At 49.8% G+C, this 13337-nt stretch overlaps 1 protein-coding gene across 2 annotated transcripts in view; it reads left to right on the top strand.

Moving 5' to 3' along the window:
* The window catches only part of ACSS1 (acyl-CoA synthetase short chain family member 1), a 40724-nt gene that overhangs the window by 19739 nt on the left and 7648 nt on the right, over positions 1-13337 (top strand). For both annotated transcript variants that reach the window (XM_060192562.1, XM_016193643.2), the window contains exons 3-7: positions 5827-6026; positions 9313-9488; positions 10122-10274; positions 10737-10884; positions 11185-11322. In XM_060192562.1, coding sequence (XP_060048545.1) covers positions 5827-6026; positions 9313-9488; positions 10122-10274; positions 10737-10884; positions 11185-11322 — 815 coding nt within the window. The remainder of the gene's footprint in view (positions 1-5826; positions 6027-9312; positions 9489-10121; positions 10275-10736; positions 10885-11184; positions 11323-13337) is intronic.

Below are 13337 nucleotides of genomic sequence, written 5' to 3'. Positions count from 1 at the left end.
CTTATTTCGCTAAGCATCATGCTTACTGGACACCAGTCCTCTGGTGGCTGCAAACTGGGCAATGAACAGGGTGGGGATATTGCATGAATTGGAGGGTCAGCTGACCAGGTGTGAGGAGGTAGCATGATGGGAAGAAGGAGGGGCCCAGGGTTGAAACTGCTGAGCTCTGTATGAACTAAGAATTAGGCCTCCCCTTAAACAAGTAAAAATGAAATTGCCTTATGATTCAGCAAAACCACTCTTATACATTTATCCAAAGGACAATGAAACACTAATAGGAAGGGACATATGCACCCCTGTGTTCATAGCTGTATTATTCACAATAGCCAAAGAGTAGAAGTAGCCTAAACGTCCATCAACAGATGACTGGATAAAGAAGTTATAGGATGGGAGCTGGGCGGTAGCCTAGCGGCTTAAACGCACGAAGCGCAAAGCCCAAGGATTGGCGTAAGGATCCGGGTTCGAGCCCCTGGCTCCCCACCTGCAGGGGAGTCGCTTCACAGGCGGTGAAGCAGGTCTTTCTCTCCCCCTCTCTCCATTTCTCTCTGTCCTATCCAACAACAACAACGACATAAAAAACAATAGCTACAACTGCTACAAAAGCTGCAAGGGCAACAAAAAGGAAATAAATAAATATTAAAAAAAAGAAGTTATAGGATATATATATTCCATAGAATAGTACTCTGCAGTCAAAAAAGATTATATTGTGTCCTTTAGGACAAAATGGATGGAACTGGAGGTGATTATGCTTAGTGAAATAAGTAAAGAGATAAAAGAAAACTACTGGATGGTTTCACTCATGTGGAATCTAGAGAAGTGAAAGAGAAGAAGAAAAAGAAGGAGGAGAAGGAGGAGGAGAAGGAGAAAAAGAAGAAGATGAAGAAGAAGAGGAAGAAGAAAAAGAAGAGAAAGAGAAAAGCACATCACAGCAGCATGTTTGCTCTGAGAACTAAACTCAACACCTCATGCCTGCAGTTGGTGTCTACCTACGGAGCCAACTTCTTGGCCAAAAACACATAGAAAAAGATTATTGGGATTGGGTATTGTTGCACCTGGTTAAGCATCCATCTTATCATGCTCAAGTATCTGAGTTCGAGCCCCTCCCTGCTCCCCATCTGCAGGGGGGAAGCTTCATGAGAAGTAAAGCAGGGCTGTAGGTGTCTCTGTCTATTTCCCTTTCAGTTTCTCTCTGTCCTTTCAAATAAAGAGAGAGAGAGAGAGAGAAAAGCAAAAAAAATGGTGGTTAGGAGTGATGTATTTGTAGTGTTGACACCAAGCCTCTGCGATAACCTTGGTGACAATAAAAATGAAAACAAAAATGATTTATATTTATTTTAGAGAGACACAAGAGAGCACAGAGCTTTTTTTGGCTCTGGCATGTAGCAGGGCAGGGAGTGAATTTGGGTCTCCGGGTGTGCAAGTCTGATGTACTGGAGTTATGCTGTCTCTCTGACCCAGCCCAGTTTTCTAAACACAGGGAGAAGGAATGGATGTGCTCTCTGCAGCTTCCTGGGGAGATGATGGCATCTTGCCAGTCCAGGCATGGCTGCCCTGCTGGCCCAGCTGTTCTCAGGGCTGAAGTCCAGGCACTGCCTGCCAGGCCCACATGACAATTTCAGAGGCTAGTCTGGAAAGAAAAGAGCTTCCCTTTGTGGAGAAGACTGGGGAGAAGACCAAGTAGCTGGATTGAGGGATTTGGAATGGGTGCCAACTAGGGGAGAGGGCAGAGCTGTTCAGTTTGCCTTGCTGCTCTGGGCCTGGAGCCGGCCTCCAGGGTCACTGTGTGTTGGGCTACTCCAGGAAAGATGGGGCTGTGAGCCTGGTCTCAGGGTGTGTGGAGCAGATAGCCCCTCTGTGGGAGCAAACACTGAGCCACAAAGGGAGACACTCTGCAGGGCTCTAGGAGCACTGGCTCAGGGCCTGCCCAGCTCTCAGTGCTGCTCTGGCCTATTTCCCCTTTGAGCAGACCAGCCAATAGTTTATGCTTAAATTAATTTTTAAAAATATTTATTTATTCCCTTTTGCTGCTCTTGTTTTATTGTTGTAGTTATTATTGTTATTATTGATGTCATTGTTGTTGGATAAGGACAGAGAGAAATGGTGAGAGGAGGGCAAGACAGAGAGGGGGAGAGAAAGATAGACACCTGCAGACAGACCTGCTTTACCGCCTGTGAAGCAACTCCCCTGCAGGTGGAAGAGCCCGGGGGCTTGAACCGGAGATCTGCGCTATTGCCCCACTCCCTAAATTTAAATTAATTTACATACAAAGCCCTGCCCTATTTTTGGAGCCTGGCTGGAAGCAGCCTTGCCCAGAGGTCATGACCCCCCTGGCCTTTTGTCTCCTACTGTCACCTGCCTTATCACCCCACCCAGTGTGAGCACTGGGGACATTCCTTAATTTAGCAGCCTGAGGGGATTGGCTCCATCCCATACCTCACCCATTTTCACCCCCTGCTTACACCCCCCCCCCATCTCCTTCCTTGTGAGTCTGTGTGTCTCCTGGGACCTGGGACCTGCAGGCAGTGAGTGGCAAGCCTCACTGGAGAAAGCTTCTTGTCAGAGTCACTGCTCAGAGTGAGGAAATCCCCTCCTCCCAACCTGCTAGCTGCTGCAGGGGTGTATGTGTTTGGGGGGGCGTGGCTAGGGGAGGTTTTCTGCCACCTTAGAATGCATGAGTGAGCCCTGTTCAACCCAAGGCAGTGACTACCCTCTCCCCTCCTCAACTTATACCCCTATGAAACTTCCACCCTGCAGGGACAGGCACCAGAGTCTTGAGCCTGGGTCCTTGCCCACTGTAACATATGTACTTAATCGGTCCCCCAAATTTCTTAAATATAGGTTGTTTTCTTAGACACCTGTGCACACATGCACACATCTTGTCTCTGGACTGTCATCAGGAAGCAGGTGGAGGGGGTGAAGAAAGGTGTTAGAGGTAGGGTTCCCTTCTGGGGTCCAATGTGATTTTCACTCAAAAAGAATTTCAAAAGAAGGGAGTAGATAACATAATGGTTATGAAAAGAGGCTCTCAAGCCTGAGGCTCCAAAGTCCCAGGTCCAATCTCCTGCACCACCATAAGCCAGAGCTGAGCAGTGCTCTGGTAAAAAAAAAAAAAAAAAAAAAAGTTCAAAAGAACACTCATGGCTGATATGCAATTTCTAAATTTGTCTTTTATTAGAGTCTGAAACAAGATATGTTCAAAAGTGAAGCTAGAGTTAAAGCTCATGGGGACAGATTCCCTGAGGGTCCCTGGAGCTAGTCCAAAAAAGATCCTTCCCCATATAATTGCCCCCCTCCTCTTATGCCCTTCTTATATCACACTTTTCATTGGCCTGTGAAACAAACTCCTCCCACTTCATATAGTGCAGTTCAAAGGACCTTCACCAGTGTGCATCTATCTCAGTTCCACATGCGCAAGTCCAGTGAAAACAAAATGTCCATGCTCCCCAGGACCCCCTGTGCCCTGCATTGTCCCTCAATAGAGGCAGATATTTTCAGAGTCAGCCATGAAAAGGGACTCTGACTGGTTGGGGACTCAGGACAGTGCAGCCCTTCCTGGCTTCCTCCTGTTTGTAGTCATGTCCTGTTTGGAGCTGAGCTTGGCCCCAGGGTGCTTTTAAGCTGTCTGAGTTTGAGAAGGTGTCCTAATGAGTACAGACACCTGTGGTCAGACTGTTTTTGTTGTGACTTCGCTGTGGATGGTTTCTTCTCCCCCCAGGGCCTGCCTCAACTGCTGCTAAGCCCCAAGCTCACTGCTAGCCTTTGTGTTTGTACCCCTCATTTGCATCTATCCCCACTGAAGCTTGGCCAGGCTTCCTGTCCAATGCCTACGGACAGACTGACTACACTTTTTTCTGCACCGAAAGAAGGCTCTTCTCACTCATTTTCTTGAGGTCTCTTCTTAGCTGTGGGCCCTGGGCCTTGGGGAGTCCCTTGGGCTTGGGGGAAGCTGGTGTTTTCTGAAGAGACAGCCCACAGCACTACCTGATGATGGCTGGATATAGCGTCTGGTTTCTTTGTGGGTTTTGAGCAAGTCATGGGTATCCTGGAATGTGTTTTTTTTTTTTTTTTACCAGAGCACTGCTCAGCTCTGGTTTATGGTGGTGCAGGGGATTGAACCTGGGACTTTGGAGCCTCAGGCATGAGAGTCTCTTTGCATAACCATTATGCTGTCTACCCCTGCCCGGAATGTGCTTCTAAACAGTTCTGGAGAGCCTGGAGTGATAGGAACGTTTGAGCAGCATTTATTATTCAGTAATTTGAAGACCTAGATTTGCTGACTATATTGGGGGGGATGGGATTGGCACTTGTTTCCCCAACATTTAAAAAATTTGTCGGGAGTCAGACTGTAGTGCAGCAGGTTAAGCACATGTGGTGCAAAGCACAAGGACCAGCATAAGGATCCTGGTTCAAGCCCCTGGTTCCCCACCTGCAGGGGAGTCGCTTCACAGGCTGTGAAGCCGGTCTGCAGGTGTCTTATCTTTCTCTCCCCCTCTTTGTCTTCCCCTCCTCTCTCCATTTCTTTCTGTCCTAGCCAACAATGATGACATCAATAACAACAACAAGGGCAACAAAGGGAAATAAATAAATTAATTAATAAATGCTCAGTGCAGGGCCCCACTGCACCCCCTGCCCTTCTGGCTGAGCACAGAGGAAAAGGGTGCATCTGAATGGGTGCAGAAGGATAGCGGTTCTCCTTCCTGAGTCTCTCTGGCTGGCTTTGCAAACCCAGGGCCTTGTAGACAAGGCTGTGCTCAGCTCCAGTAACTCTGCAGGCTTAGATTTCCCCCCAGGACTCCTTGGTTGAGATGTCCCAGGCGACTGTTCTGCAGTTAATGTTCTGAAACACTTAATGATCCAGGCTGAGAGAATATGCTCTTGGGACAGCATGCCTAGCATTCAGCTTTAACCCTATGGCAGTCCTGCTCTGTGAAGCTCCGACACTGCTTGCTTTTCTCTCTCTTTCTCTCTCTCTCTCTCTTTCTTTTTGTCTGTATTTTGCCTGCTGTACTATTTTTTTTCTTTTTATTGAGGGGGTCAGTGCTTTACAGTGCAGTCACTGATATATGAGTACTATTTTATCACGTACCAGGACCTCACAGCCCTCCTCCCTGCCCACCCCTCCCACCTTCTTCAGACTCTTTGCTTTGATGCAATACACCACCCCCAGTCCATGTTTCACTTTGTGTTCCACCTCCCTGTCCCTATTTATTAAGACCCAGCTGTAAGTGAGATCATTTGGTATTTATCCCTCTCTTTTTTGGCTTATCTCACTTAACAGGATGTCTTCAAGTTCTATCCAAGATGATACAAAGGAGATGACTTGATCATTTTTTAAAATTTTTTTATTTAAGAAAGGATTAATGAACAAAAACATAAGGTATTCCCACCACCCAATCTCCATAACCCACCCCCTCCCATGATAGCTTTCCCATTCTCTAGCCCTCTGGGAGCATGGACCCAGGGTTGTGAGGGTTGCAGAAGGTAGAAGGTCTGGCTTCTGTAATTGCTTCCCCGCTGAACATGGGCGTTGACTGGTCGGTCCATACTCCCAGTCTGCCTCTCTCTTTCCCTAGTAAGGTGTGTCTCTGGGGAAGCTGAGCTCCAGGACACATTGGTGGGGTCTTGACTTGATCATTTTTAACATCATGCGCACAACACACTGTTTGCCGGGAAGGTCTCTGAGTCTAGGAGCCTGCAAGTGGTGCCCCCCAACCCCCACCTCCCCACCTGGGTGCTCAGTACTGCAGCCTGTCCAGCTTCACCCCTTTGCCCTGCCCCCCCCCCCCCCCCCGTCTCTGATGCCCGCCCTCCCTTGTGCCTTTACAGGGAGCTTCTGGAGACTACATGTCGCCTGGCCAACACGCTGAAGAGGCATGGAGTCAGCCGCGGGGACCGCGTGGCCATCTACATGCCCGTGTCCCCCATGGCTGTGGCTGCAATGCTGGCCTGTGCCAGGATCGGAGCTATCCACACTGTGGTCTTTGCCGGCTTCAGTGCAGAGTCCCTAGCTGGGCGGATCAACGATGGTGAGCGGGCAGAGCCCCCCCACCCCGACCCCCGTTGCTGGAGGCTTCTGACTTGTCAGGGCTGGAGGGCAGGGGGTGATCTAGGGTAGAGCTAGGGCCAACTTCTCCCCTTCCCCTGCTGCCTCTCTCTAGAGCACAGGATCTGCACATCCATTCATGGTCTTTCCCTCTGACATCCATGAGATGCAGCCCCTGCTCTTCTCTCTTCCCATGTGCTGAGGTGCATTCTGGGCTTTCTGTGTTGAGCCAGTCTTGTCTCCAGGAGTAATCCCACCTGCTAATGCTGTATTCTCCTGACAGTATGCCGCTGGGCATGGGTCAGGCAGTGTGCACCTGACTGAGCACACAATTACAGTGTGCGAGGACCTGGGTCCAAGTCCCTGCTCCCCACCTCCAGGGTTGGTGAGTCCGGTATGCAGGTGTGTCTCTCTCAAGTTCCCTCTCTACCTCCCCTTTCCCTCTCAATTTCTGTCTCTATTCAAAATAAATATTTTAAAAATATGCTGCTAAGTATAGTTGTCAGCATGTTATTGAAGATGTTTGGGCCAGGGATCCTTAGGGACCTGGTCTGTTACTTTCTTATGTTTGCTGATTTTGGTGTCAGGGCAATCAATGCTGGTCATTAGAAGAAGAAGTCAGAACTTGTTTCTTCCTTTGCAGTATTTTGCAAGAGCTTGAGAAATCTGATGTTAGTTTGTGGTAATGTTCAAGTAGAATGCAGTGCTGGACCCATCTACTTTGAAACTTTTCTTCACAAGTCATTCATTCATTCATTTCTTTTTTTACTTGCCACCAGGATTATCTGGGGTTCTGGGCTTCAGTGTCGGCACTATGAATCCGCTGCTCACTGTGGCCATTTTCTCTTTTTATTTACTTGTTTTTTCCTTTCTGTTTTTGTTTGATAGAACAGGGAGAAACTGAGAGGAGAGTGGGAGATAGAGAGGCAGAGAGAAAGAGAGACAACTGCAGACCTGTTTCACCATTTGTGAAGCTTCCTCCTTATAGGTGGGTAGCGAGGGCTTGAACCTGGGTCCTTGTGCATGGTAATGTATGTGCTCAACTGGGTGCACCACTACCTGGCACCCTTCACTCTTTCTTTCTTTCCTTCTTTCTTTTTTCCTTTTTTTTTTTTTTTTTTTGCCTCCAGAGTTATTGCTGGGACTCAGTGCCTGCACTATGAATCTACTGCTCGTGGGGCCATTTTTTAATTTTTTGGATAGGACAGAGAGAAATTGGGGAGGGAAGGGGAAGATAGAGAAGGAGAGAGAAAGATAGACAGACACCTGCAGACCTGCTTCACTGCTTATGAGGTGACCCCTCCTCATAAGGTGACCCACCGCTCGCAGGTGGGGAGCCAGGGGCTTGAACTGGGATTCTTGCGCTTTGTACTATGTGCGCTTAACCCAGTGTGCCACCTCCTGGCCCTGCCCCCTTCATTTTCTTTTCTTTTTTTTTTAAAATTTTTTTTTTACCGTTTACTTTCCCTTTTTGTTGCCCCCTTTTTTTTTTATTGTAGTTATTGTTATTGATGTTGTCGTTGTTGGATAGGACAGAGAGAAATGAAGAGAGGAGGGGAAGACAGAGATGGGGAGAGAAAAATAGACACCTGCAGACCTGCTTCACCACTTATGAAGCAGCTCCCCTGCAGGTGGGGAGTTGGGGGCTGGAACCAGGATCCTTACGCTGGTCTTTGCACTTTGCGCCTCATCCGCATAACCCGCTGTGCTACCGCCTGACCTCCCCACCCCCTTCCTTTTCTTTTCTTCTTTTTTTAATATTTATTTATTCCCTTTTGTTGCCCTTGTTGTTTTATTGTTGTAGATATTGTTGTTGTTACTGATGTCATTGTTGGATAGAACAGAGAGAAATGGAGAGAGGAGGGGAAGACAGAGAGGGGGAGAGAAAGATAGACACCTGCAGACCTGCTTCACCACCTATGAAGCGACTCCCCTACAGGTGGGGAGCCGGGGGCTTGAATTGGGATCCTTCCGCCCGCCTGTCCTTGTCCTTTGCGCCACGTGTGCTTAACCCGCTGAGCCACCACCTGACTCCCTCCCCCCCCTTCATTTTCTAAAGGAGACTGAGGCAGAGAGAGGCTAACTGACTTATTCAAGGCCTCAGTAGTTGTTGATGACAGAGCCAGGTTCTGAAATTCAGTGTCCTGCCACCAGAGCCCTTTCCTCTGTTGCTGATGTGACATTAGTTATCAGGGTTTCAGGAAAAGTATGGAGACTTAGGAGACTGAGTCAACCCTCAGCTTCAGGCCAGGCAGGGTCAGTGAGCCAGCTCAGCTTAGAGGCCTGAGATGGGGACCCTGTGATCTGTCTCTGAACAGGAGGGTGGGAGGCACCCTGCTGGCCAATACCACAACTGGAGATATGTCCCTGATTCCCCTTGGGGAGCTGTGCAGACCCATGACAGCCTTGCTCAACCCTGCCTCTTCCCTGCAAACACTGTGGAGGGACACTCAGCTGTGTGTGGCTTTGGAGCCCCATCCCACTCTGGCCTCCCCTGGCTTAGCCATGGAAACTCTGCCTCCTAGCATTGCCAGAGCCTGGGTGGGCCTTTGAGAGCAGGTGTGGTGCTGTGGGGCTTTCCCTGGGGTGAGAGGGGCAAGGAGTCCACCCCTGGCCTCCCTCTGCGGGTATGGCCCCTCTTTCTGGACACGAGTGTTTTCTTTCCCAGGTGGGCTTCCCCGGACAGGGCAGGCAGGGTAACATGTTGGAGTTTGGCTTCTTCCTTTTCTTTCCTTCCCTTTTTTCTCTTTTGGCTTAAATGAAACTTCACTTATAAATGATCTCACTGTCCCTGGTTTGGTGTTTTCATTCAGATAGAGACATAGAGGGAGGAGGAGAGGGCCAGCACCAAAGCTACCTTCTATGCCACCACACCTATTGAGAGGTGTGGGGCTCAGGCCTGGGCTTTGTGCACGAAAGGCCTGAACCCTCCCCAGTGAGTTGTTTCTTACCCCAGCTTGCTTGTTCTGTGTCTCTTGGCTCTGTGTTGTCACTGTGGTGGCAGTGTTGGGGGCGTGTGATGTCCATTCACTATGGGCAGGCATGTAGGGCTGTGGCAGTTCTCATGACTGGATTTCACCCCTTCCCCACACTCTGAACAGGAACAGGCATGGCTCTTCTCTGCTGCGCACACTCAGCATAGTCAGAACCTTTGTTTGTGGCTCATTCTCCCAGGTTTGGACTCTGCAAGTGTCCTGGGTGCCTGCCTACTGGTGCCTGTGTGGGCAGAGCAAGGCTGAGCTGATGTCAGGTCTCTGTTGCCTCCTCAGCCAAATGTAAGGTGGTGCTGACGTTCAACCAGGGGCTTCGGGGTGGGCGTGTGGTGGAGCTGAAGAAGATCGTGGACGAGGCCATAAGGCAGTGCCCCTCCGTCCAGCGTGTGCTAGTGGCCCACAGGACCGACAACAAGGTTCCCATGGGAGAGCTGGATGTGCCCCTGGAGCAGGTAAGTCAGAGTGAGGGGGGGCCCCCTAGGGGTGGGGGGAGGGGTGAGTCTGGGAAGCTGAGGACACACAGATGGACACACTGGCCCTTGAGCAGGTGGGGTCTCTGCAGGGGACTCCCAGCTGGACCCCAGTGTGGGAGGGGATCCCCTGTAGGGGCCCAGGGATGAGGAGCTGGGGACACACAGGCATGCTAGAAGATGAGGCTATGGGTCCTAGGGTGAGGGGGTCCTCTGGGGGAGGACAGGGTTAGTCTCTGGGGAGCTGAGGCTACCCAGATAGATAAGACACACTGGGGTGGGGGGATGGGGAGTGGAGTGAGAGTGGGGTCTGCCTTCTGGGTAGAGGGGGCTCTGGGCCCCAGGGTGAGGGGGTCTCCAGAGGGGCATATAAATCTGGGGATTTGGGGCCACACAGACAGACACACTAGCCCTGGGTGTGGTAGAGCCTGGGCACCAGCTGTTACTCTGCATCGTCCTTGATGTCTGCTGCTGAGCCAGGTGGACAGGAGGCCACTGCAGACCCAGTGCTGAGCTCTTTAGCAGTGGGGATGGTGGGAGGGTCCTTGGGGGTAACTGTGGAGGTGGGGAGGGCTGAATGCAGGTGGGGCTGACTATCTCTCCTTCACCTCCTAGGAGATGGCACGGGAGGAGCCTGTGTGCACCCCAGAGAGCATGGGCAGTGAGGACATGCTCTTCATGCTGTACACCTCAGGCAGCACAGGGAAACCCAAGGGGCTGGTGCACACGCAGGCGGGCTACCTGCTGTACGCTGCACTCACACACAAGGTGAGGTAGGGGGTGAGGGGGGCAAGAGTGACATCCTTGAGGGGGGCGGACACAGGTATGGACTTCTATGAGGAGGTGGTGTTTGGGGCTTTGTTGGTGCTCTGGGGTCTGAGAGACAGCCGCATGACTGGGCCTGTCCTTGATGTAGTGGCTGAGGGAGTCCCCCACAGTGCACACCGTCACCCCTCCTTTGTGTCACAATATCCAGGCTTGGATATCACACAGTCCCTCCTGTGTGATACCCAGGCGTGTGGAGACTGTCCCTTCTCTGTGATGCCCAGTTGTGCAGGGATGGTTCTTCCTTTGTGTCATGATGCCCAGGAGTATGGGGACTGTCCCTCCCTTGTGATGCCCAGGAGTATGGGAACCATCTCTCCCTTGTGATGCCTAGGTGTGTGGGGACAGTCCTTTCTCTGTGTCATGATACCCAGGTGAGCTTACGGCCCCTCTGCCATTCTGCAGCTGGTGTTTGACTACCGCCCAGGGGACGTGTTTGGCTGTGTGGCGGACATTGGCTGGATCACAGGGCACAGCTATGTGGTGTATGGGCCCCTGTGCAATGGAGCCACCAGTGTCCTTTTTGAGAGCACCCCAGTGTACCCCAATGCTGGTGAGGACTGTGATCCAGATAGCATCCTTGGGGGAGGGGGGCTGGATGGTGGAGAAAGGATCACAAGGTGGAGGGTTTACTGTGTAGCGTCTGCTTCCTGCGCTATAGCATCTGTCTGTGGGGGTGCTGAGCTGGGGCAGGAGGCTGTCTGTGGGCTTCTGAGCTGGAGTCGGGTGCTGCCTCTGTGGGGTGTTGAGCTGGATGCTGTCTGTGGGGTGCTGTCTGTGAGGTTCTGAGCTGGTACTGTGTGGGGTGCTGAGCTGGGTCTGCAGCTCCCACACACTGCACTCTGGCTTGCAGGTCGGTACTGGGAGACAGTGGAGAGGCTGAGGATTACTCAGTTCTATGGGGCCCCCACAGCTGTGCGGCTGCTGCTCAAGTACGGGGATGCCTGGGTGAAGAAGTACGACCGCTCCTCACTGCGCACGCTGGGCTCAGGTCAGTGCCTCTCCCTTCCACCACCCCAAGCGCTGGGCAGGCTTCCCCTGTGTACCTCTCCTGTTTAAATCTTCATTCCTCTTCTTCTCCTTCCCCCTCCCCCTTTTCCCCTTCCCCCTCCCCTCTACTTCTCCTTCTCCTCCCCCTCCCCCTCCCCCTCCTCCTCCTCCTCCTCCTCCTCCTTCTTCTTATTTCTAGCTCAATCAGTAATTGGGTTATGTGAACTTGTAAATATTAAAACTTCCCCTTTGGTTCTGGAAATTGATGTGTGAAGTCATACTCCTGCGGTGTACAATATAGCATTTCACCCACATTCCTGTCAATTTTTTTCCTTTTTAATATTTTTTAAATTTGTTACTCATACTTTGTTTCAAGCTTATAAGATTACAATGTACAGTTTCACACCACACCCAGCACCAAAGTTCTATATCCCCACCTCCACCTCCCAAAGAAACCACCAGAGTTCTCACAGGTCTTACAGTTTCTTTCATCTGCTCCGTTTGGATTTTTTTTTTTTGGCAAGTTCATGTGAATCAGATCTCCTAGATTACACACATGAGTGAAACCATCTGGTAGCTCTTTTCCACCTCTTTACTTATTTTGCTAATCACAATCACCTCCAGTTCCATCCACTTTGTCCCAAAGGACACAATACCATCTTTTTTGATCGCAAGTAATATCTCATGGAATAAATATCCCATAACTTCTCTAGCCAGTCATCTGTTGATGAGCATTAAGGCTATTTAGCTATTGTGGAAAACTGACCTATGAGCCTAGGTGTGCATATATCCCTTCTAATTAGTGTTTTGGTGTCCACTGGATAAATGCCTACAGTAGTACTGCTAGATCATAAGGTACTTCCATTTTTATTTGTTTAAGGACTTTCCATACAGTCTTCCAAAGGGACTGCACCAGTTGGCATTCCCACTAGGAGTGTAGCCGAGTTCCCTTTTCTCCACAACCTCTCCAACACCTGTCATTTCCTGGTTTGTTGATGGAAGCCATTCTCTCAGGTGTGAGATAGTATCTCAGCATAGTTTTAGTTTGCATTTCTCTAATGACAAGTGAAGTGGAACATTTCTTGATGTGTCTGTGGGCCATGTGTCTCTTCTTTAGAAAACTGTCCATTTAGTTCTTTGGCCCACACCTTTTTATTAGGTTATTTTTGCTTTCTTTTGTAGATCTGTACTAATTCTGTGTCTATGTCTGATATCAGCTGTTTGATGTGTGATGTGCAAGTATCTTCTTCCATTTATTGAGTTGCCTGGTTATCCTTGTGTAGTTTGCTTTTGATGTGTGGAAGCTCTTTAGTTTCATATAATCCCATTTATTTATTCTTGTTTTCATTTCCCATGCCTGGAGGGTTGAGTCCCCAAATACATCTTTGATGTGAAAATCCTGCAAGGTTTCACTGACATTTTCTTCTCTAAATTACAGAGTTTCTGGCATATATTTACTCCATTTTGATTTGACCTTGGTGATGATCTAGTTTACCTTTTCTACATGTGGCTGTCCAATTTTCCCAGCACCATCTGTTGAAGAGACCTTTTTATATCCCATTGAATAGTTTTGTCCCCTTTGTCAATTTTTTTTTTCTTTTTATCATTGCTGGGGCTTCACCACTCTGGACAGACTTTTTCAGAGAGGGAGGGGAAAGGGGAGAGTGGTGGGAGGAGAGGAGAGAGGGAGAAAGATTTTGTAGCACTGAAGCCTCCTGCAGTGCAGTGGGGCTGGGCTGCTCCCCTGGCAGAGCAGACACACCCTCTGGGTGAGCTGTTGCCAGCCCTCTTGTCAGCTTTTTGACTTTTTTTTAAAAAAATATTTATTTATTCCCTTTTGTTGCCCTTATTGTTTTATTGTTGTAGTTATTGATGTCGTTGTTGTTGGGTAGGACAGAGAGAAATGGAGAGAGGAGGGGAAGACAGAGAGGGGGAGGGAAAGACAGACACCTGTAGAACTGCTTCAACACCTGTGAAGCTACTCCCCTGCAGGTGGGGAGCCAGGGGCTCAAGCCG

Source organism: Erinaceus europaeus, chromosome 1 (assembly GCF_950295315.1).
Source record: "Erinaceus europaeus chromosome 1, mEriEur2.1, whole genome shotgun sequence".
NCBI lineage: Eukaryota > Metazoa > Chordata > Mammalia > Eulipotyphla > Erinaceidae > Erinaceus > Erinaceus europaeus.
Note: the sequence above shows the minus strand (reverse complement) of the source record. Positions and strands in the feature narration are given on the sequence as shown.